General features: G+C 43.4%; 1 protein-coding gene across 1 annotated transcript; it reads right to left on the bottom strand.

Annotated features, from left to right (window-relative positions):
* Positions 1 to 202: 202 nt before the first annotated feature.
* Positions 203 to 22106, bottom strand: znf106a (zinc finger protein 106a). Its single transcript, XM_049596074.1, has 22 exons — positions 22001 to 22106; positions 17878 to 17960; positions 16087 to 16148; positions 14312 to 14506; positions 10709 to 12586; positions 10162 to 10624; positions 9602 to 9671; positions 9268 to 9422; positions 8888 to 8948; positions 8011 to 8349; positions 6830 to 7637; positions 6430 to 6479; positions 5544 to 5689; positions 5300 to 5434; positions 4825 to 4941; positions 3727 to 3918; positions 3497 to 3559; positions 3208 to 3327; positions 2876 to 2947; positions 2535 to 2606; positions 1886 to 2032; positions 203 to 1771 (listed from the first exon to the last, which is right to left on the bottom strand). The coding sequence occupies exons 2-22, from the start codon at positions 17929 to 17931 to the stop codon at positions 1715 to 1717; spliced, it is 5256 nt and encodes a 1751-aa protein (XP_049452031.1). The 5' UTR covers positions 17932 to 17960; positions 22001 to 22106; the 3' UTR covers positions 203 to 1714.
* Positions 22107 to 23579: the final 1473 nt, after the last annotated feature.

Here is a 23579-nt window from a genome sequence, read left to right as displayed (position 1 = left end):
TCACTATCTAGGGCCAGTGTTTGGTTTGTCCTTTCTGGGGTACTGTACAAACATGGCTCCCTATGGAGATATAAACGGTGATTTTTATTTTCAGGCAATTATACACTAAAGAAAATATATTTATTATATTATATTCCATTTCTATCAACGTATCTGGAGCTTTAAAATCAAAAGCACCATTAAAAAAAAACACAGACAACTGTTTAATGATGTTGCACCATTTTCTTTATTATTATTAATAACAATGTTTTAGATTGCACTTTCTTAAAAAATATCTCTTCATAACTTTGACAACAACTGAAAAACTTGAAGAAACTCAGGAATGCCAGGTAAGAGGTGAGCTGCACGCTTTTCTCAGACATAAATAACGAGCGCATGAGGCGAGTTTGGAAGATGGCAGCTGTGAGAACGTCACATTAACCCCTCAGCTACCACAAGAGCGGTAACCACACACCAAAGTCTGCCGAAGAGAGCGTGGGCTTAAAACGGGTTGAATATGCCTTTTTAAAAAGTGGTATTGTGTTACAAACTTGAGGTTATGGCATGGGAGATGAATCCTAATTCTTCCCTTCACGCTCCTCCATCAAACACCTCCTCGAAACATCCTTCACCTCCACACTTCTTTAGAAAACGATCTGCACTGTGGAAAATACCTCTGCCTTCTGCTCGATGCTCCAAATATTAAATAAATTCCCCAAAAAAAACAACATCACTGTGTCATAAAAACATTATGTCACTCATGGAAAACAGGGTTAAACCACTCTTGACTCTCAGGAAGAATAAACCCACACAGATACACACATGTAGGAACGAACACACCACCGTCACCACCACGTCTTGGATCTGTTATCACTGCAAATGTAAATTCTTAAATGGCAACTTCAGGCCGAGTCACACACACTGCACCAAAGTCCCTCAACGCCTTATTATCACTGAGCAACAACCACAGACAAAAAAAATAAAATAAAATAAAAAAGATCCTAATTTTCAAACAAAACAAAACAAAAAAAATGTTAAAATTTGTTTTTACTGAAACAAAGAAAAAAAAATCAAACTGAAAATAAATGAATTTGTGTCACTTCAACGTCTTCAAAACAAATAACCACACCGTCGAACTAAAACGCGGCTGGGAGACTTTAAATCACTCGTCCCCATCAGAAACAAAAAGTTAACTTTGACTGAATAATGAATAAACAGGTTGCTCAACATGACACATCACAACTGCACAACAACAATAAAAACATCTCTGAGCCCATGCCATACTGTCGCCGACCAGTCTGGAAGACGATTATCGGGATCTGTTGCAGTTTGGACAGAAAAGCGGAACAAAGCCCTCTGATACCGGCAACGCTGAAGCTTCTTCAATAAACAAAAAGTCACGTGTGTGTCGTACTTTGGTCAGTGAAAAGAGGAACTGCAGTGGTCAGACGGACAGACAGAGAGAGAGGAAGGCGTGTTTCTGTAGAGCGTAAAAAAAGAAATGACAGCACAACCAACCCTCCATTAATGATTGTATTATGGTTGGATTCCAACACGGAACATAAAGGATGGAGTCGTCAGACGCCACTCGTCAGGCTCAACAGGAGCGCTGCTAAAAGAAGTGGGTCCCAAGAACATCCCCCCCAATATGGGAGGTTAACAGTGGGGAGGGGGGTTAAAGGAAGCAGGACAGGGAGGAGGGCTCGGGGAGAAACGGCGTTCCCACCACCAGCCCTTAAGGCTCCAGTTCAATCTCCTCCTCAGTGTGTTTCCTCATGTGCACCAGCATCCCCTGAAACACACAAACATGATAATGATTTTCCGACTGTCCAGTGTGATAAAACGATTTTTTTTCCACTGATCTACAAACTGAAAACACATTAAATTGTGTGTTGTTTTTTTATACCTGCTTGGAGCTGTTGCGTGCACAGAAAAACTCTTCACAGTTTTTCCAGCGGCATTTAAGCGTCTGGGAGTTGGTACTGGTGTGGTCGTTGATCAGGTGCTGCTGCAGATGCTCCATCATCCCGAACACCAGCGAACAGCCGTGCCACTGTCGACACAACAACATCGTTAATCACTAATGACCAGAGAGCCCTCACAGCTGCAGGAACGTTTTTACTGACACATTATGAAGAGAGTCCACATTCAAACTTGGTTAATACTCTTTTAAACACCAGACAGCTGGTGGCTCTTTTTTAACCTGGCAACATCACGTGCACGGCTCACCTGGTAGTGGAGTCAAACGCTCCCTATTACATGATTAACAGAGTCTAAAGAAGGAAGTCTGGGATAACAAAGAGTTGATAACCAAATTCAACGTGCTTGTTAGCTCTGACTCTCTCAAGCTTTGTGGTGAGTTTGGAGGCAGAAAAAATGTTTTACAATCTGAAACATGAAATTTGAACATCAAGATTTGTTAATTAGTTATGTTAACGTCTCCTGAATCTTCTTGTGTTCTGGTGTCACAGCTGCCTAAATACATCACAGTCTCACATCGTCTGAATAAACTCATCCCTCCACCTCTCAGCTCTGCTCCCCGTCCCTCATCTTACCCAGCAGCGGTAGTTCTGCATCAGGTTCAGCTTGACAGCCTGCACACTGCCGTCGTAACAACCTGTGTAGATCTGAAACACAAAATGAACATTAATAATCTGTTAAGATCTAAACTTTAGGCTCATGTTTTCCAAATACCAAAAACCATGTATAGATCATATGTTAAAGACATATCAACTAATTAAAGGTGACATGAAACATGACTGTGGCCATCATCATCCTGCTTGAGAGCCAATCAAATCAGTTTATTCTCCAGCAGGTTACAGTTAGGATCAGTGATGTCTCTAATCAGTGTTTTAACATATTTTCCTTGTTAAGTTTCAATCAGTAGGACTCTCACCATGTTCTTGTGGACAGCCATACACATCACCATGTCCTTGTGTCCCCCATAAACCTGCAGCTGGTCGTGAGACTGTGGAGACAAAACAGGTTTGGTTTTTTTTTTTTAAGATTATTTTTTGGGCATTTTCCCTTTATTGAGAGTACAGCCTAACAGGAGATGTGGGAGAGGTGCTTATGAGGAAAAGTGCACAGTCAGGAGGAGAGAGAATTCGTGCACACTGTCCTTTTACTTGCAATAAACTTTATTTAGAAATCCTCAGTGTGCTCAGAGGGCAGAGTGGCTAACAGACAGATACATTTAAAAGACAGAGATGGTTTAAGGATGCAGACCTGTAGATCGTAGACGCGGACCAGTTTGTCCAGACAAGCCGTCACCATCACCTTCCCCAGGACGGACACGACAGTGACAGCGTGACTGTGGCCCTTATAGACCCGCACCAGCTCTCCGGTCTGTACGAGAGGCACAGGAAATAAAGTGTGATGTACATTTATTAGACATTATAGGTTGTGATTTCACTGCGCTGTGGAGAAGGCCTTTACATTCAAGAAGGAAGTATAAAGATGTAACACTGTCACATCAAATCTTCTTGTGTATGAAGAGATAAACAGGAGGACTCACATGGATGTTGTGTGCGTAGACACACTGATCACTGGAGCCACTGAACACCAGGTCATTGACCACCTGAGAGACACACACACACACAACCACAAATTAAAGTCACTCTGACAGAAAAGTTTAAAACTCCCTACAAGATGAACATTTTTTAAATTCCTCTGTTTGTTTCTGTGCATTCCACTGCTGAAACAGACTCCAACAGCTACGTAGTCTCAGTGTTGAAGCTCAGTTACCTTCATGCAGAGGACAGTTTTGGTGTGTCCCTCCAGCGTGCGCAGCAGCAGGCCGCTCTTGGCGTCCCTCACACTGATGGTGCTGTCGTAGGAGCCGACCAGCAGGATCCTCCGGGCTCCCTCCTGCGACGAGGCCAGACAGCTCACGGCTCGCGGCCCGTGACACTCGAACACGTCCATCTGCTTGTTTGTCTAAACAAAGAATGCAAAATAGACCGTCACGTGTTTCCAACTTTTCTCCTGAAAAGCTGTTAAATACATTTTCTGACATGATGCATTTGAGTTTTTTTCCCAGTTCCTGCAAAAACTAAATGTGTGAAAATATTTCCTTCAGATGGTTATATTAAGTAACAAGCACATACTGCAGCACACTGTTGCTGCTCATGTGACACCTGGTCTGTGATGGTTCATATTAGGTCTGCAACTAACGCTTGATTTCATTATCGATTAATTTGCAGGTCTAGTAGCTGCCCTGGAGACCAGACGGACACCCATCAATGCTCCATCTCCTCCATCTTTCCATCCCACACTTACAAGACAGTTTGTGTGCAAAGGTGCAAATCAATCCAAAGCCTGTACGGTAAAATCAGACATCAGCCAGCTGGGAGGGGCACGAGACTGGCTGATCTGAATCAGCAGCTATGCTTTCCATTTGAGATCGCCTCTGCTAACCCCAGACCAGACCTTGTACTTGGTCCTCCTCACTCCTCATCTACATCACTGAGCTCACTGTGCCCTCAGAGGATGCTGTGAAGGAGGCCTACAAATCCAAGAGCCTTAAGTACACCAAGCTGGCAGCCAGCTTTGAGCAACGTGGCTGGAAAGCGAAGGTTTGCCCAGTTAAAGTTGGCTGCAGAGGCTTCGTGGGTAAATCAACAAGGCTGCTAAAGGACATGAGAATTCGAGGCCAGGCTCAACGTCAGGCCGTCAAAGCCCTCACTAACGCTGCCCAACAGGCAGGTGGGTGTCTCTGGATTAAGAGGAGAGACACCACTTGGCCCCAAAACTACACCACCGACAGCTGGGACAGAGGGAGTAAAGGCAGAGCAGACCTTTTTAACTGCTCAATGTATATTCTGTGCACACCACATGGCTCACCTTGAGGTTAAAGGTCACCACTGTGCCGTTTGCCAGACCAGCGTACAAAATCTTCCACCGACTATGGAGGCAGAGGACTCGGTCTGACAGAGAGAACTGCTGCTCCAGCTCTCGTGTCTGTGGACGATAAAACGACATCAACTAAGCGTCAGAATCCAGAAAGAAATGTGTGAACTGAAGCAGTCATTGAAAAGAAAGTGAATGCTGTTTAAAATATTATCCTAATTATACATTTTTATACATGTGGAGAGAAGAAAAACAACTTCTGATACTCTTCTACTGTTCCCACTGAATTCAAATCAAGGTCAATAGTAGAGTTGATAACAACCAGCACAATAAAGACAAAAACATAATGCATTACTTAACAAACCTATAATGTGTATCTGACCAGTGAATGACTAAATATTCATTAAGTGCTGCAAAAAGTATCCATTGTTAATGTGATTAATGCGTGAAAGAAGATGTGTGTCTTCACCTTGAGGCTGTAGCAGCAGATGGTCTGGTCACTGGAACCAGAATAAAGGCGATGATGCAGACTGGGAGCCGTGGACACCAGCAGGCAGCTCACTTTGGAGCTGTGACCCTCAAACACACCAACACATTTATGGCTCTGCAACAACAAGACAGAACATGTTTGTTTTCCTGCGCCCGCAGAAAATAAGAACTTAATAAAAAAATCCCAACATCGTGACAAACAGCAGCAGAAATTCGACACCCACCACCAGGTCGAAGGCTCTGACGGTGCGGTCTCCTGAACACGTGTACAGCAGCCCATTGTAGATCTGCATGGCGTTCACCGCCTCCTGATGGCCCTCGAACACACCCTCGGTGGGTAAATCATCCTCACCGTGGTCAGAGCACGCATCTGGGAAACACAGGGATGAAGAGCAGTTTGCAGAAATGCCATTAACTTAAAATTAAGGCAAGAATCTGACGATATGTATCACAACACTGAGGTTACGATTCAGCAAGGTCATATACGGTGCTTGTTTTAATCTAATTTAAATCATTTACTCAAATCTAATACACGTCCTCCAGATCATTTCCTAAGTGTGGGTTTTGTACGTTTTTCTCTGAATGATCCTTTAAAGCAGCGTTCAGTGTACCTCAGGTTAAATATACACATTCTGAGAAAGCTGTGTCCGTTCATCACCCAATCATCAGGCTCACACAGCGTCACAACTAACAGCTCTATGAATATCGTGCCCATAAAAAGTAATTTGGGCACTCAGAGAGTCTATTTTAACCTGCTCCAGGAGGAAGGCATGTCTAATTCTGGCGGCTCAGAGGCTGGTGTGATTTTATAGTTGGGATATGTATTCAAACATGGAGGCTCACAGCATGGAGTGTGTTGAAGTGATTGAGTTGGGTTTTAACTTCTCCCTCCAGCTCTCTTTTTCATTTTCCCATAATTATTTCTGTCACTATTAATGTGAACAAATGAGTGCAAAACTACGAATGTCTTCCAGGAGAGACTGTCTAAAATGTGTGCCATTATCCACATAATTAAACAATTTCCAAATGGACGAACACCATGTCGTACGCGCTGGTTCTCTTTAAGTATCACACTTTATAACACAAACAGCCCTCCAGAGGTGAACTCACCTGATGAGGTCTTCACTGTCTTGGGCAATGTGATGGGGAACGGCATGTCACTGAGGGGAGAGAAGGAGGAAATGATGAGGGATTTTAGTTTGGGTTTAATTGTGAATAAAAGTATCTGTATTTAGACTCCATACAAAAGATCATAGTGGGTCATTAGCTGAGGCAAAAGACAAATAAAAGCAGTGTGAAGTTCTGACAGAATGTCAGCTACCATGAATCTTTCGTTCTGGAGCTTTTGAGTGAATCACACAGTCCTCATCAGCAGATTGAGTTTGCACAGTGACCATCGAACTGTAGATGCTCTGACTTTTAAAGATTATGAGTGATTCGGTTGAAAGCTCCAGAATAGGCAAATAAGTGGACTGTGAGCTGAAATTGTTTCCAAGGTAAAGAGTCTGACCTCTCTGAGGATCGACACACGTCCATGTCACTGGTGGAGGTGACCTCGTTGCAGGCCAGGCTCTGTGGTTCAGGTCTGGAGGAGTCAGGGACCTGGGCCGGAGGGGAAGCTGGAACCAGGGCGTCTGTGTGGGGCTGCTGACAAGGTGCAGTGACCTCCATGCTCTCCTCTGAATCCAAGTTCATCGTAGGTTCAGCAGGGGCCACCTGGGGGAGCTCCACCATGTGTTTGGGGGACTTGGAATCCTCTGTCTCAGGTCTGATGTCTGCAAACAGCCTCTCAGAGGCCTCCTCACCGCCCTCCATGTTCACGTCACCCTCTCTTTCCTCTAAGGGCGGAGTGGAGGTGCTGACCTGAGAGCTTCCACTGGGTCTCCTGCGAGGTCGAAGCCACCTCGGCCTCAAGGCCTCTCCGTCTATCTCGGTGTCGCTGCTCTCAGGCTGCTCCGTCCCTTGGGCCTTCTTCAGCACCTTCCTCTTCTTCAGCTTCCTCACGCGCTTCCCACGTTCAGATGGAGAGGTGGGCGCATTGAGGAGCGACGGAGGCTCAAAGGCTGCACAGTCACCAACACTGCCCACCTCAGAGCCCCCCCTGCTGGGTGAGAGAAGCTTCACAGGAGGTTTGAAGTCGGGCAAAGAGGCGAGGCAGCTCCTTGTTGCCTGTATGGCCTTTTCTGTCGACTCGACCAGTCCTGACAAACTCTCTTTGCTGTCTGCAGGCTCGTTTAAGTTCTCCCAGTTATGTTCTGTGTTAGTTTGGTACGGCTCCGACTTTCTGTCAGGAGACGGCTGGAAATTAAGGACAGGATCTGCAAGAGTTTGAAAAACACCTGGATAATCAGAACACTGCAAATTCAACTGACATGAGCAGAAACTGAGGACATTTTTAGGAACTTTCTCCATTTTCCCTTGAGTTACATGTCTAACTAAGTAAATCTGGCAGGTAAAACGCATGGTTGTCTATTACTATGTGCCATAAAGTCAGATTTCTGAACACTTTCCCTGATCTAGGACCAGGCGGTCTAAACGTTCCTCATGAACCTTTTTTTGGGATATTTCTAAGTCAGCAACGTTTACATCCACATTTTCTAGATACTGCATTTTACTGGCACATCATTATGTTTCTTGTCAGATAACTGTATTGCATGAAAACATTTGCAGAAACGTTCTGTATGATGTTACCTGGTGGAGAGGCTGCAGCAGGAGCAGCAGGCAGCTCTGGAGTGGTGCTGTGAGCACAGTGGGTTATACTGTCCACAGGATCCATCTCTGAGCTGACGTGGACAGGAGACTGAGGCTCCTGCTTGATGACTATAGGCATGAAGGGAAGGCTGGAGGAGGGAGGGGAGGGAGGAGAGGCGCGCTCCGCAGGAAGACCTGGACTCAGGGCAGCAGCAGCAGGAACAGCGGTGTCAGTGACAGGGGAGAGCAGAACGGAGGAGGGCATGTACGACTCAGCTTCTACTGTATCCATCTTTTCTTCTTTCAGTTTGAACGGAGGTGCTTCGTCCATACTACCTGCTGTAAAAACCACACAACACAAACTTAATTACACCGTTTATTTCAGTATTTTGAGAGCCTAAAATCATCCAGTATAAGTGCTATGACAACTACAATAACAACTCATTGGTTCTAATATGAATTAGTTCCTATAGCTTGTTTAAATTGTAATAGCTCTGACCTGCAATATAGTCACTGGTACTAAGTTTTTCTACATTTAACGCACTCAAAAATATCTTTTCATTTTCACAGTCGGCTGCTGGCTAACTGGCTAACGAGCGACCTGTTGCTTTGTCCTGTCAATCCTCCAGTTTCCCTTTCTGAATGACGAATACAGACTACCACCGCCTGCTGATATGGAGAGCTGTTTCCTGTCACCCAGGTGCAGGATGTTGGCTGTTGGCTGGTGTCTTCCTAGTGTGTTCAAGTGCAACATTTGGGGCTGAGACAAAGGCGACGGCAGGTGACACAACAGTCAGCCTTTGTCGTCACTACTTCTTTTAATGTCAGTTTGGTTTGTCTGGGCCTCAAGACCAGTAAGACCAGTAAGAGTCCTTACCTTGCATCCCTTTTAGTAACTCTATGCGTTTGTTTCTCAGCGTGCTCATCTCTCCGGTCATCTGAGACAAAGAAGATGAAATCATACAAGAGCCATCAGAAAGTGAATACTTCTGCTTGTAAGGGCTAATATATAATACTGGCTTAGGAACACGACATGAAAAGCACTGTCATGTGGTCTTACACACACACATACACGCTAATAACAGGTTACATATGTACTCTGAGTGAAGAGGCTCACTCCACACAGTTTATACAGGTGCCCTTCAAGACTGTTTGTCTGTTGTTTGTCAACAGCAAAAGTTAAGAGACACATTTTTAATTTAATTTAATTTAAATTAAAGGTTGGGCACATAGGTGCTTCTATGATTTTCTTTTTACCTGCTGTTTGAGCACCATGAGACGCTGCACCTCCAGGTAGGCGGCCTCCAGCGCAGCACGGGCCTGGATCAGGCTGCTGTCCACAGTCTGCAGGGAGCGACTCAGCTCTTCCTCCCGCAGAGACACAGCCAGCAGCTGGTCGATCTGTAACCGCTCTGCACAGAGGCACCAAAACATATTCATGAAACATCGGAAGCACAACTCAGAGTTTCATGCTGTCAGAGACAATATAGCACAGAAAAAACTAGGACATTTCACTCTTAAACTGGAAGCAATACAGTTTACTTGTTTACATGTTCGTTTAATTAATGCAACAGAAATCGTGGATACGAACCCTTTTTGGATTTGACTTTCCTCCTTTTGTTATTGTGTTCCAAACAAGACGTCTCTGCACTTGGAACGTCCTACAGGGAGAAAGCGAAGAGTTATGATCTGCTTCTTTGTATTTATGTAGCATTGCACCACTGTAACACCGGTTATGGACTTTTTAAGTATAAAAATCGATGCTGCAGGACCAGAGATATCATCTTCTTTATGGCATGCATTCTTTTTCCTTATAAAAACCTGGAGCCTACAATACCCACAATGCAATACAAACACTGATGGTTTGGTAGGAGATTAAGATAATATGCTTGAAATGTAGCCTTGAGTTGCTAGCCTCAAGCAGAGGAGTGAGAAAAAATGTATCCATTGATTTATAGATGTCTCTTTCCAAATGTAAGTCAATGGGAAAAGTCTTTTTGGGCCCAATGGCATCAAGTGACAGACCCCAGAAATTGTAGTACCACTGTTTGGCCACTATGAAAATTGGCTTCAAAGCTTGGTGCACTTCCTGGGGGCCTGATTTTTAATACATAAAATCGGTTGGAGTTTCCTTTTACTTCCTTTACTCACCCCAGCAGCTCTTCGCCTCTTTCCTGTCCCCTGGCCGTCGTACATCTCTGTCCCTGAACTGCTGTCCCCGAGCACCGAATCAGACCGCTGCAGGGCCTTCACTGTCGCTGACGTTAACTTCTCTGGCTGCTTCTGTGCTTTAGTTTCAAGCTGACCGAGCATCTGCTCCACCTCTTGCTGACGCTGACTGTCTTTGTTCCCTTGAGTGGACATGGTGTCAGGAGAAACAGAGGATCCCTGCTGCTCTGAGCTGAGGGCTTCCCTCTGTGGCGTCTCCTTCGACATGAAGGATGTAAACAGGGAGTGAGAGGACGCAGGGGCGACGCTGCTCTCTGATAAGGAGCGTTTTCGGGAGGCGGAGATGTCCGTCAACGACTCCCACTGGAAACCCTCAAGGAGGGGAATGTCGTCCTCCTCCTGGCTCTGGTCCTCCTGGTCGATCGGCACCATCTCTATCCCAAACCTGGAGCACATACAGGACACAACATGAGCTTAAAGTAACAAGAAAAGAATGCATCAAACTCTAAATGTGCAATCAAGAACTCACCTTGGCATGCCTTTCCCTTTGTCTTGCTTCTTCCTGACCTCCTGGTACACCTGTTCCCAGTTCACATTGCGGCGAGACCCAGATGAGCTGATGAGCTGACGCACAGTCGGTTTGAGCCCCGAGTCCTTTTCTGTGTCACTCCTTCGCGACTCGCTCAGGTTTCGCACCCGTCTGGCAATGTTCAGGTTGGGCTCGTGGCCACCGGTTTTGCTCTTGGAGCTGATGTGTTTGGTCAGGTCACGTTTCAGGACGGGAGGCAGATCAAGTTTAGACAGACTTGACGTGTTTGAACCCGAGACCGTCTGAGCTTCACCACTTCTGGAGGTGTCGCTCTCTGAGCTCTGCCCTGCTTCTACAGCCTGCATGGCTTCATCGCCGGCCACAGGGCACGTTTCCTTCTCCGCTCTCCTCTGACCCTCTTCATCTTCCCGGCTCAAGGCTGCAGGCTCTGAGCTCTCCATTGTAGAGGTGCTCACTTGCAATGATTGGAGAAACTGGCTGCTGTCTGATGATTGCTTTTCTGGTCTGACTAAATCAGGCAGATTTGGTTTAGCTGCGTTCTGCCTGTTTTCTTTGTTCACTCCAACCTGACTCTGATCCCTCTGCTGCTCCTCCACGATGTGCAGCGTCATCTCCATACTTTTGTTTCTCAAACTATCCAACGAGCTCCTCTTTTCTAACACAGCCTGTCGGGCTTTCCTGAACGTTTCCTGGAGCTGCCGTTCTTGCCTCGACTGAAGTGGCCCAACAGCCGACAGCTGGGAACTGAGTCCACTCTGCTTTGGAGCTGATTTTGATTGTGCTTGACTGGAGGCCTTGCTGAGTTGAGCACTGCTGAGACCAGGAAGTGAGGACATCTTCCAATCTTTATGCAGCGACGGCTTATTTGCCTTTTGATTGGAGGGACCAGATGCGGCGTTCTGGTGGCCATCTCTCTGTGCACTGCTGCTTCTACTGCTGCTGCTGCTGCTCTGATCTCTAGGTTTGGTTTTGGGGTTTGTTTTATGTCTCCCTTTCTCTTCAACACTTTGTCCACTCGCTGTGAGCTGCCCTCGTTTCTGTTCAGGTCTGGACTGTCTGTTAACAGCACTGGTTTCCCGGGCATTGTCTTGGCCTTTGGGGACTTTGGGGTACTTCTCTGATGGGTTTGGGTTGAGATCTTTATGGGGAACAGCTTCAAACCCCTTTGTGACCGGATAGGGTGACCAGCGACAGGCTTTGTCCAGCTTTGGATTACTACCAAACGGCTTGGAGCACTTACTACTGTTGTTATCAGGTTCTGCTGTTTGTCCCTCCCCATTCTGACGCCCATCACCCAGCTGACCGCCCTGGTCACTGCTTGGATTCTGAAACTGGTTCAGAGCCCGGGCAAAAAAACTAGGTGGAGGCGGATATGACCCCAAAAGGCTCAAGGGTCGGCCCCTTTGTGGGCTCTGGGAGATATTGTTCCGACCGTAGACTCCATTACTGCTGCCTCCATTGCTGAGCCAAGGCAGTCGACTTCGCTGATTACCAGAAAACGCACCCTGATCCCACTGCTTGTTGCCCAAACCTTCCTGGCTGTGCAAGCTTCCACCAGCGATCTCTCCAGACGCCCATTTCTGGAGGTTGGGAGGCTCCTGAGCGTGCCACGTGGCGCTCTTTCCCTGTCTACTGTGCTGCCAGGGTTGTGCCTCCTCTGCATTGGTATTATACTGGTTGCTCCTGTACCAAGTTCTGTGGTGACTGAATCCACCGAACCCCTGCGACTGCTGCTTCCAGGCACACTCCAGCCGGTAACGCTCCTTAGCGTCCTTTAACCTCTGCTGAAACTCCTCCTTTCTCCGACGATCCTCTTCTTCTTTTGCCAGCTTTGCAGCAGCGGCCTCCTTCTCTTTTCTACAAACAAAAAACAGATATCAACATATTTCTTCAATCTGATTTATATCATATCTTTTTTTCCCAAAACCATGTCACTGTGCAAAACGAAGTGCACACCTTCTCATGGACGAAAGGCTTGTGCACATGACAGTGCGAGCTGTAAACACTAATGGCATCCTCTTTAGCTGAGCTGTAACGTTAGCTAGCTCAGTGGTGCTAGCAGTAGATGCACACTTCCTTCTGCGCAGTGATACAGTTGGCAGGTGTAGTTTGGTACAAAGAAAATAGTTCCTAAATCAATCTGTTCACAACAGATTATTTTGCGTAACCAGGCCATGATTTCTGGAAAGAGACACTGATGTTGAGTTTTTCAAATGTATTTTTTGGCGTTTTGAGCTCCACAAGCTGAGTGACATCTACTTCCATTATTCTGAAGAGAAGGCAGACATCTCTACAGCTGATATCTCCAACACTCTGCAACTCACTCACTATCTAGATTGATACATAGCACTACAGGTAAGATGAGAAATACATAGTTTTGATTTTGGGGTTGATTTTGACTCTCACCACTCTCGACAGTATTGTTTCCAGCTGCAACAGCCAGCTGTTTTCATGAATCAATGGACAGATGCTGAAACGGTTAATTACCACATTCAAAGTGGATATAAAATGTCAAAGCTGTGTATACTGTTTGTTTCTGCTGCCCCCAGATGGGCAAAAATATGCAGGTTTAAGGCTCATTTGCTGCAATGCTTGAGGCCAATGTATTTCAGATTAACTGGAATCTGTTTAAAAAAAACATCTCTCTGGCAACTGCATCTCTTGACCCACTGCTGTCCGGTGTCAGGGATCAGATCGCAGTGTGACCTTCAGCACTGAGCTGCAGAGAGGAAAGATCTGACACGTGACAAGCAGACAGCTGAATGTGTTTGCCTGGACACATATCTAACTTTCTCAACTGCTGCAGTCAAACATTTTTCCAAGGTTTACAGTGAGACAGTGAGGTCAATACAAAAGGCATTTTGAGGTATTACAGCATGAGTCACTGTGTTTTACAATCCGAAAACCACAGTTATATATCAAAGGAAAAGCTACATAATATAGTCCAGATTTCAGAGCATCACAGGGCTGTAGTGAAGGTTTCTGGTCGTGTTTTATAATTTGTAGGAAGGCAGTAAACTCGTGTCTGAACTTTGTGTGGCGGTCATGCTTTTATTTTCAGCTACATCCTGACATACGACTCCAGCCACAGCTATAACAGGCCTGTGAGCAGCACTGAGCGAAATGTGACTATACAAGGCGTACGTACAGACAAACGACAAACTTATGAGCTGCATTTATATTATGGGGACAAATCATCATAACATAATAAACATAGAATGGTGCTAAACAGTTAATCAGAGAAATACTGTAACGGAAATAATGACTGCTGAATTCTGAAACTGCAATCTCGAGCGGTCTGGTCCAGTGATCAAATGTCATGTTGACAAATATGAAATATGTTCAGTTTTACTAGAAAATGTCCAAAAAAACGTGTCATTTCTCGTATTTGCAACGCAAACAATTCCCTAAAAAATGAATTTTACGTACTGAAAAGAAAATCTGTTTGGCACAATTTATGTTTTCACCTATAAATACGCATTACAGAAAATGGCTTTTTATGAAAACAACAACTTTATTATCCATCTTATTACTCCCACAGTTTAACATAAAAACCAGTGTTCAGCAGCACAACAATCTCACCTGATCTGTTCTTTTCTCTTCTCGATCAGGTCCACCAAAGCCTGGTCGAAGTAGTCCTCGTCCCGGTCGTTCCCAGCATTCTTCTGCTCCACAGCCTCCACATTCTGCTTGTGCGTGGGACTGGAAATGTGGCTGGCATAATCAGTCAGGCTCACCACCGTCACCTTGCACACTCTGCACTCGTGTCCGCAGTCCCTGGGAAGGGAAGGAGACAGCGGGCGTTCAATGGTTCCTTCCGGCATCGTTCTGATCTAGTCTGGTTTTGTTTGTGCCTGCAGAGCCTTCAGCGACGTACTCTGGCTCTACTTTCTGTTGCTTCAAAGTCAAAATAAAGTAAGGAGAGGAGAATACTCAACAATCCTTAAAAAGAAAACTTCCGAATTCTCTATCAGTCACAGATCAGGAGGTAGCTAACTTGTAATTTTTCTCTTGTTAAAAAAAAAAGTTAAAATCTTTATCATCCTGATCTTGTTTTCTGTTTCTTCAGCAGGCCATAGGTGGCAGAGCGACGGCAGGAGGAGCAGCCAGGCCAGACCCAGGCAGCATCCAGCCACAACCAGCCATGCAGCACAGCACCGGAGGGGAGAGAGGCACAGCGCCCTCAGCCTAGTGCCCTCTCATGATGGTGACCGCTGCGCTCTGAGACTCTACACAAGGCGATGTGTGTATTTGACTTCACACTCCTCTCACAGAGCCAGGAGCCAGCCCCCCTCCGAGCCAGCATGTGTTATTAGGACAGGCCTGAGCATCCTGCCGACCAATCCCAAGCAAAGCCTGTGTAACCGGAGCCGTGTGCAGCTGCTCAAAGCCTCCACTTCAAAACCTCTCCCAAGTATGTCATCCTGTGGTTCTGATCGGGGCGGTGACTCTGCTGGCTCCTTCTCAACTTCTCTATCATATCTGTGTCATGGCATGCTGCCATTTTCTGACCTCTCGTGCAGTTGGCAAACTCTTTATCAGTACGATAGTGTTACTTTCATTTATTTCACACGTTATTTCTCAGCTGCAGAGGTGGGAGCAATGCAACCTGAAAAAGGACCTCACATAGAGCTGCATCAAGCTGGAGCTAAAGTTACGCTGCAGCCATCCTGTTCCTGCATTCCTGGACACTGTTTCTAAATCACCAAGCACTCTGGTGAAACTTTTCTTTAATAACTCCTCTCCCTTGCTGCTGTTCCCTCCCTTTTTATTTTACAAAAAACTCGACCATCCCAGTTTAAAACGATGCCATCTTTGCACATCAGTGTTTAGACGAAATCCCAGTAACTTAGCAACAACTCCAGCCCTTGATCAGCATTTGCTCCTCTCCAGATTCTTCCCTCTCAGCGACATACTTTAACTAATCTACATGAGAGTCACAGGATAGCCAGTTGCCTTCTATCGGTCACGCCTGTTGTTCCGGAGAGATTGTGTCTAAATATATTTGCCACAGTTGAGACAGCTGCCCACATATCCACTTGCCCAATAACTGTGAACACGTGCCCGTGTGCACACGTGCATCGTGACCCAAATACATTTGGACAAAACTCTTGATACAAAGTCAAACATTTTGCCTTGACATCACTGATTCATTTCAAAATAGCGTGTGGAATAAGATGCATTATAGACCTGATTTTGACACTAAAAATCTTCCAGAGCTTGTGCTATCTATGACTATCTGCGAAACTAAATGTGTCTTTGTAACGTATTTCTGCAAAAATCAGTGAAATTTAAAGTCATGATACAGAATTAAATGATGTCTCTGCATGCTGTTTATTTCTGGAGAAACAACTCACCGGCCTTTGAGCTTCTCCAGCTCGCGGTGGTGCAGCATACTCCTCATGTGCTCATCCATCTCCTGCAGATACACATTGAAAAATAAAGCTGTTCTTTAAGGCATCCATACACCTGTCAATGTCCTGTAAGTCTCCTTGTTTAGTTAGGTGTTAGATAACATTTAACTGATCCCCAACAGAGGGAATTTACTTCTGGCTGCATTGGATTTGGGGGTTTTTAAGTTTCCATCCATGTCAGTGAAAACATGGATGCTTCACACACAGAAGATCTATACAATCAGCACAGTTTCAAGATTAGAGTCACCAATTCAGTATCTGACCAAATGTCTCCCCTTCTGTTCCTGAGATATGACGTTAAAACATGATGATGTCACAGTCAAGCTGACCTTTGACCTTTTGACCTTCATTATTTTATCCTGTTAGACATTTGTGCCAAGTTTGGTCAGAGTTAGTGCATGAATTCTTCAGTTGTGGACAAAAATATGTTTCGTGAGGTCACACTGACCTTGACCTTTAACCTTCCACCACAAAATTCTAATCAGTTTATTCCTCAGTCCAAGTCAACGTTTGTGCCAAATCTGAGGAAATTCCCTTGAGGCGTATCGTGTTCACAAGGATGGAGCAAATGTACATACAGACGGACAATCCAAAAACAAACTGCTTCAGGCCACGGCTGTCGCAGCTCAGAGGCATGAAAAATAAGGCTTTCTTTTAAGCTCATGAAAAAGTGGAAATGACGTGTGCAAGAGGTTATTAAAAATTGTTACAACAAACCTACATTTAAGAACATAAACACGAAATAATGCCAACAAAATGTAAATCAAGGGTGTAAGGATACATCGATCTGGATCTGTACACTGATTCAATGATTAACGACCCAATAATATTGATGTGAAGTGAAAACAATTATGTTAATCATCATCTTCAAGGTGCCGCTTTGTTTTAAAATTGCCATGGCATGTCTGTGTCATCATTTCCATCCAAGCGCACCTGCTTTCTAAACATTCAAACAGAGCTAGGGGCTGTTTGCCAGGCAAATAATGGTAACTGAGCAGCCAAGAGAAAGAAAATGAGGACTTTTATTGATATCGTCTCACAGAGTCCTGCAGCGGGGTACCCCACAAAAAGCTGCGTTCCGGTTAAAAATACATATATATACATATATAAATTCAGGGGTACAGACACAGGTAAAAAAAAAGGATCCTTTGGAGGTTTGATGGTGGTGGAAGGAGCATGCTGAATGTTTCCTAACCTGGCAGTGATTGAATGTTTGCACCACCCAGTCAAAGAGATGTCCAATTCAAGAATGGAGAACCAGCTTAACGTGAGTGACTGGAGCCTGGGTGGGTTTAATCACGGGTGTGGGTCGAGTCGCAGGACTTTTACCAACGAGTGCGGCTTTGAATTAGACATAATGACACGTCACAGGTCGGTTCTGGTACTGAGCTTTACGGGTAAGGGTGGGTACAGGATTTCAAAAATGAACCTGTGCAGGACATACTATTCACAGGTCCCTGAACTGAGTTGAAAGTGTATTATGACAGACTCTGTGATATCAGCGAATGTTGTATCATTGTGCAAGGACTTCATATATCGCATCATGATGAAAATTACACCCATACTGTTACACAACAACTGCTGAATTTATTACCTGACAAGTTGTTAACATTAATTTTGTCAAACAACTTGTGAAACTCCAGCACTGATGTAGCCTGAGCTCCTCAATCTGTCACATGACATCATACTGTGTTTACACATTTATCACGTTAATCGTGTTTGAGGGTGAGTTACCTGTTTGGAGGTGTGGACTGTTTCACAGAGGATGCACTTTCTGTCTTTCGCCATCTTGAACACAAATGGAAATCAGCCCATTACTGTTGATAAAAGAGAATTTAATAAAGAGAAAGGAGTCATTAATCAAAGCTTAAAAAGGACAAGACAACAAAGCTCTGTTAAATCACGTGCAAATATAAATAAATGTGTTGTGGTGAGTTTGTTTCAACCTTTGTTGGACATCAAAAACAGTTCAGTGAGCTGTACTCATCAAACCGACACAGATCAGGGAGCTCAAGTCTCATCAAACAACCACACCTAACTATTCAACAACATGCCTCGGTACCACACAGACCACATGTCAGAGCAGGGTTTAACCTGGACACTGGTCTAATTCCAGTCTGCTGATGGAGCAACTCTGTGGCCAGGAGGCAGCATCAGAGCTATGTCTGGACTTGTTGAACATTCACAAACAGGGTGGGAGAGTAACTCCAGCTACGTGTCAGAGGCTGGTGAAGATACTCCTGTGGGGCTGTTGGGTTTATCCACACTGACACTGCCTTCTCAAGATGCATCTGACCATGACCTCCTTCTGTTCTAATGTCAGTTTGGAAGAAGTGGGTTTAAGTTTGCCATCGTAAGAGCTTTAGTGGTGTCTAAAACAAACCATTAAAACAAAAACCCAGATGAGACAAACAGGAAACATCTCTCCATCTCTAGTGTTGAAGTTTTGGGAACTGAACTGCAAAACATAACATTAGAATCAGTGTGAACATGTGGCAAAGTTTTGGTTCAAGACAAAGTAAAATCAATGAATGAAGTGGAAAGACAGCTGCACCCTGAGAGTTATTTATTTATCTACACTGTTTTTGCCAAACAGAGCCTCTTCAAGCTACTCATTGGCAGTCAGACAACATAATGTCATTTAACTGTTCCGTTTCTCTCTCAAATCTGTCTGGTAGCAAAGACAAATGCAATCACAAAACAGAAAAGCTGGCACTCTAACCTTCCTACAGTCGACATCCGGCACGGCACTTATGTGATATTGATTTACAAACAAGAAACGAGGTGCAACACTTTGCTTGCTGGAAAATGATTAGTCCTTAAAAGACTGAGATTTCTGCAAGGTTGGCCTTCACTGAGTAAAAATAGTTTCTTCTTACTCTTATCTTTACCATATCGGGTGATTAATCAGTCAAACAGAGAAGTTTAATATAGTTTAAGTCCAATAAAGACCTGGGTAAAGTCTGGAGATCCCATCGTCCTCATTAGTTGGGCCTATATTCTGTTTATGACATTATGACGCGCCTCACAATACCTCTATCACCATTTCTCTTCACTCCCAAAGCACCAGAGGGGCGGCTATTTATAAAATCAGTGAGATCTGTGGGTCATGTTCTCTCGCAGCCACTGCATCTCTAGGGGGCAGCAGGCAGGGCAGTGAGAGACACCAACTTAATCTGATATTAGAGACTGGTGGGTAAAACACCAACAGGCAGAGGGCAGGGGAGATGCTTGTTGTAGGGCTGCACAAGTAATAGAATATTAATCACAATCTGACTGACTGTGATATTAACGTGTAAAATGTATGCTCCACTCATAAACACAGTTTTCATTAGGGATGCACGGCATTGAATTTTTTGCTGATATCCAATACGACAATATGTTACAACTTATTTGGCCGATAACCAAAACTGATACTGATATATCCACTTTTTCCCACCTAGATTTAGTGCTCATAAAGTTTCTCCTGGAGTGGAATTAACATCATATTATACATGCATACTCTCCATCTGCCCACCAGCAGATGGAGACATGAAATACAGTTCAGTGTCTGCAATATTCATTCATTGTGCAAAATACGAAAACACATGCTAGCTGATTCTAATAGTTCATTTTAAAGCCAACATCAGCTGATATCAATGACGTGCCGATATTAGCGTGCATCCCTAGTTTTCATTTGGTTGCATTCTGTGATGCCGTGTATTTATCTTTAGTTAACCGACATTTTGGGCAAATTTTTAATTATATTTTGGTTCTAGTAGACGCCCTGAATTCAGGTGAAGATATATGTAAGAGTTATATAGGTATAACTCCTCCACTTCCTGTAGCGAGAAGAGCTGAAACAAAGGACACTGACAATAATATTCACCTACATTATGCGCACTGCTACTTCTTATGATGTACGTCACTACTCTTCAGTATCTTCAGAACATTATGTCCAATATCATTCTGTAATACCATGGTCACGTCACTGTGGTGTAATATTATTTCCTCAGCCATGTGCAATACTACGTCTCATTGATTATGAGGTGCAGTCTGCTTTTAACACCATTTTAGTTCATTTTTAGTAACTCTTGTACTAATCGTACTCCTACGGTTACTCTATTAGGCACTGGGTTTTGCTTTTGCTCCCTGAAAGCACTTCTAAACTTATATATTTGTATATTTTGCCAGATATTTAATACTCTATTGTAGGGCCTGACTGATTTATCGGCTGGCCGATTTAAGCGGCCGATTATAGCCATTAGAGAATAATCGGCAATCAGCCAAAAGTTGTCCGATTGACACCTATGTTAACACTTATATTTTCATCACTAACAAAATGCAGGGAATATGGTGTTTTACTTAGAAATTATGTCCTTGTGTTACTTTTTGCACTATAACCTACCTCTGTTAAATTGGCAATAATAAGAAGAACTCTGGTGCTGTGAACATACATGTGAATCTCTTAATTCATATAGACTTTGCATGATTATTTTATTTCCCAGAGGTTTACTGCCTTTTTGCACATCATATTTTTGATTTATTCTGTGTTCAAATTGTTCCTATGCTGCTTGTTCCACACAATTTCTGATAACAAAAGTATTTTAAAAATAGTAAAAAGTTCTTCCTTCAATTTATATCTTTGTAACCAGTGTTTGAACTACAAGCCATCAAAAGCAGGTATTTCAGGGTTTTTTAAATTGAAAAACGTAAAAATTTAATCGGTTATCAGATTTTTTTATTCCATAATATCGGAATCGGCATCGGCCCTAAAAAATCCATATCGGTCAGGCCCTACTCTTTTGTACTAAAAATGGGCCCAGTGTGTGACCCTGACCTGAGGAACCTACTGGTTGTTAGTGGTTGTGAATCGTTAAAATTGTGGTTACTGTACTTAGTGTTACTGTAATTTGAAGCATTCTCTGGCACAAGAATTTCCTTCAGGATAAATGACGTTCAATTGAATTTAACTGAATTGAAGAACCTTATTATAAATCTTATTCTGATGCAAAGATTTCTGAATGTAGGACAAGATGGAAGTTTGTCCCTAAAATCAATAAATAATCATGTTAAATTATCTTGGTGTCAGAGCTGATGAAAACAATCGTGATTATCAGTTTGTCCATCTCTCTTCGTGCAGCTCCACTTTGATGTGTGAGCATTTAGAAAATCTTTGATCAGCACATCTTCAGCAAACCTCATGTAAACTTTGAAGAGGACAAGTTGTCTTTGCAGTTTTAAAGAGTTGAGACATTTGCACAAAATGTTGCCTCGAGGCTCAGAGTTCATCAGCAGACACAGACAACAGCAGCATGTCTGCCCGAAGCACCTCAACAACACAGGTAAGTTAGCATGCTAACCGCTGGCTAACCTGTGCAGGAGTCGATCATCACATCTGAACATCTGGAGTCTCTTTAACAATCACACCTGACACTTTAAAGCAGGCAAAGTAAGTCAGCTGCAACAACAACTGTTACTTTACACTTAAACACCAAGTAAAACTACCTTATAACCAACTCTGTGAGCTAACAGAGCTTCAATCACTGTTTGTTGTTAGCATAGCTGAAGCTAGCTGCTCTATGCTAATCTATTAAAGCGCAGATATTCGTGACTCCGTAAAAATTGGATCCAAAAGCAAACACAGAGCTCAGCAGATCTACAAACTGTGACTTCTAACAGCATTAACTTTGACTGTTAACTATGAGCTGTGGTTAGCTAGCAGGTTAGCAAGCTAGCAACAGCATGCTAGCCAGCGACACCAACGTTACCCCACTGATGCACTCAGTGTTTGACTGCGTTACCAAACCGTGAGTGAGATCAGCGAACACATCGTGGTTTAATACAGTTTAAATAGTGAGACAGGACTGATGGATACCTTTATAACATCCAACTGTGTGTGCAGCTACTGCATGTTCTCCTCCATCGCTGAGGCTAACAACAACATCCTCCTCCTCACCCCAACCTGAGCCACAACCAGGGAGGCGTTCAAGAACAACAACGTTCAGGAAAACAACACCGCGTGTTCAGTGTTGGCTACAAGTTTTTGTTTCAAGAGTTTTTGAATAGTTATAATATTAAATTAAAGTAAATATTTATAGTCAAAAAGGCACATTATATAATAATAATAATAATAATAACTTTATATAGCACAATTCATGTATGCAACATGAAAGACAATATTCAACATTCGTGATAGAGACAAATAAGATGATAAAAACGGATGACAAAAATAAAAATAAAACTAATTTAAAAGTACAGGCTAAGACGAGACAAAACAACCATCATTTGGATTTATGTCCTGCTGAGTTATTTTATTTAATTATTTATTCATTCATTTATTTATTTATTTTTACCCTTGTGTTTAGAGTGATCAGAGTGTCATGAAGCTCAGTTTCTTTTTTGTCTTCGTTTTTCTGTGCTCATACCTATATATATTACAGGTATTATTATTATTTATTACACACTGAAACACACTTTTATGTTACTTTCTGATGTAAAGGTGTCCTGCAGAAGACCTGGGAAAGATAGAGCTATAAGCTTTGAGTATGATGAAGCTGTCTGACTGGAGCCTGAAATAACTAGATAAAAAGAGAATTTAAAAAACCCCAAAACATTAGTTAAAAAGACGTGTCATTTAAATAACCTGTATTAAAATGTGATACAAAGATATGACATTTGAGAGCATAAATAAATAATAATGAGGGGTAAAAATAAAATAAAACACAAAATACAAGTGGTCATTCAGGAATTAAGGGACACAGATATTCATACAGACATAGGGCCTTTCCAATTTGACGTAAAACACTGACTGTGTGAACGTACATCACACAACCTCACTTAAAAAAATCCTAATTATCTCTTTAAGATATCCATAGGACTGCTTCCCTGTGCAGTAGCTGTTGTGCATATGAATGATAAATAAAGAATTTAAACTTGGAAAAGAGAAATAAGTCAACATTTAATGTCACTGTACTGCAGTGAGTAAAAGTATGAAATTATTTGCATACAATTATAAAGTACCAAAAGTTAAAGCAATCATTATGCAGCATTTCAGACACTGTTCTATTATTGTATTATAATTAATGATGCATTGATGTGTTACCACTTTAATGTTGCAGCAGGTAAAGGTGGAGCTCATTTTACTAATTAAACATAGTGCTGGGTAGTTTAAACCAGGGGCGTTAATATAGACAGTGCAGGCAGGGCGGTTGCACTGGGGCCCATAAAGAGAGTGGGCCCTCCCACTGTGTGCTGGGTGGAGGATGGGCTACTGTTGTAAAATAAACGTAATGGAGTAAAAAGTGTCATAAAAATGGAAATGGTAAAGAACAAATATGACAAAACTGTACTAGAACTTAGAGTAAAAGTACTTACTGGTGGTTACTTCCCCTCCGAGCATCGCCACCTTAACATGGTGGAGAGGTTTGTGTGTCTCCGTGATCCTGTGAGCTGTG

This window comes from Epinephelus fuscoguttatus, linkage group LG14, assembly GCF_011397635.1.
Source record: "Epinephelus fuscoguttatus linkage group LG14, E.fuscoguttatus.final_Chr_v1".
NCBI classification, from domain to species: domain Eukaryota; kingdom Metazoa; phylum Chordata; class Actinopteri; order Perciformes; family Serranidae; genus Epinephelus; species Epinephelus fuscoguttatus.
The sequence above is the reverse complement of the archived record's forward strand: the minus strand, read 5'-3'. Positions and strand labels throughout refer to the sequence as shown.

What these genes read in the sequence shown, in the direction of transcription:
- znf106a (XM_049596074.1), bottom strand. Translation starts at nt 17,931, where the DNA reads ATGGCGAAAGACAGAAAGTGCATCCTCTGTGAAACAGTCCACACCTCC. An exon ending in AAAGGGAAAGGCATGCCAAG is followed by an intron (nt 10,625 to 10,708) that starts GTGAGTTCTTGA and finishes TATGTGCTCCAG; the next exon opens with GTTTGGGATAGAGATGGTGC. An exon ending in AGAGGCGAAGAGCTGCTGGG is followed by an intron (nt 9,672 to 10,161) that starts GTGAGTAAAGGA and finishes TTCTCCCTGTAG; the next exon opens with GACGTTCCAAGTGCAGAGAC.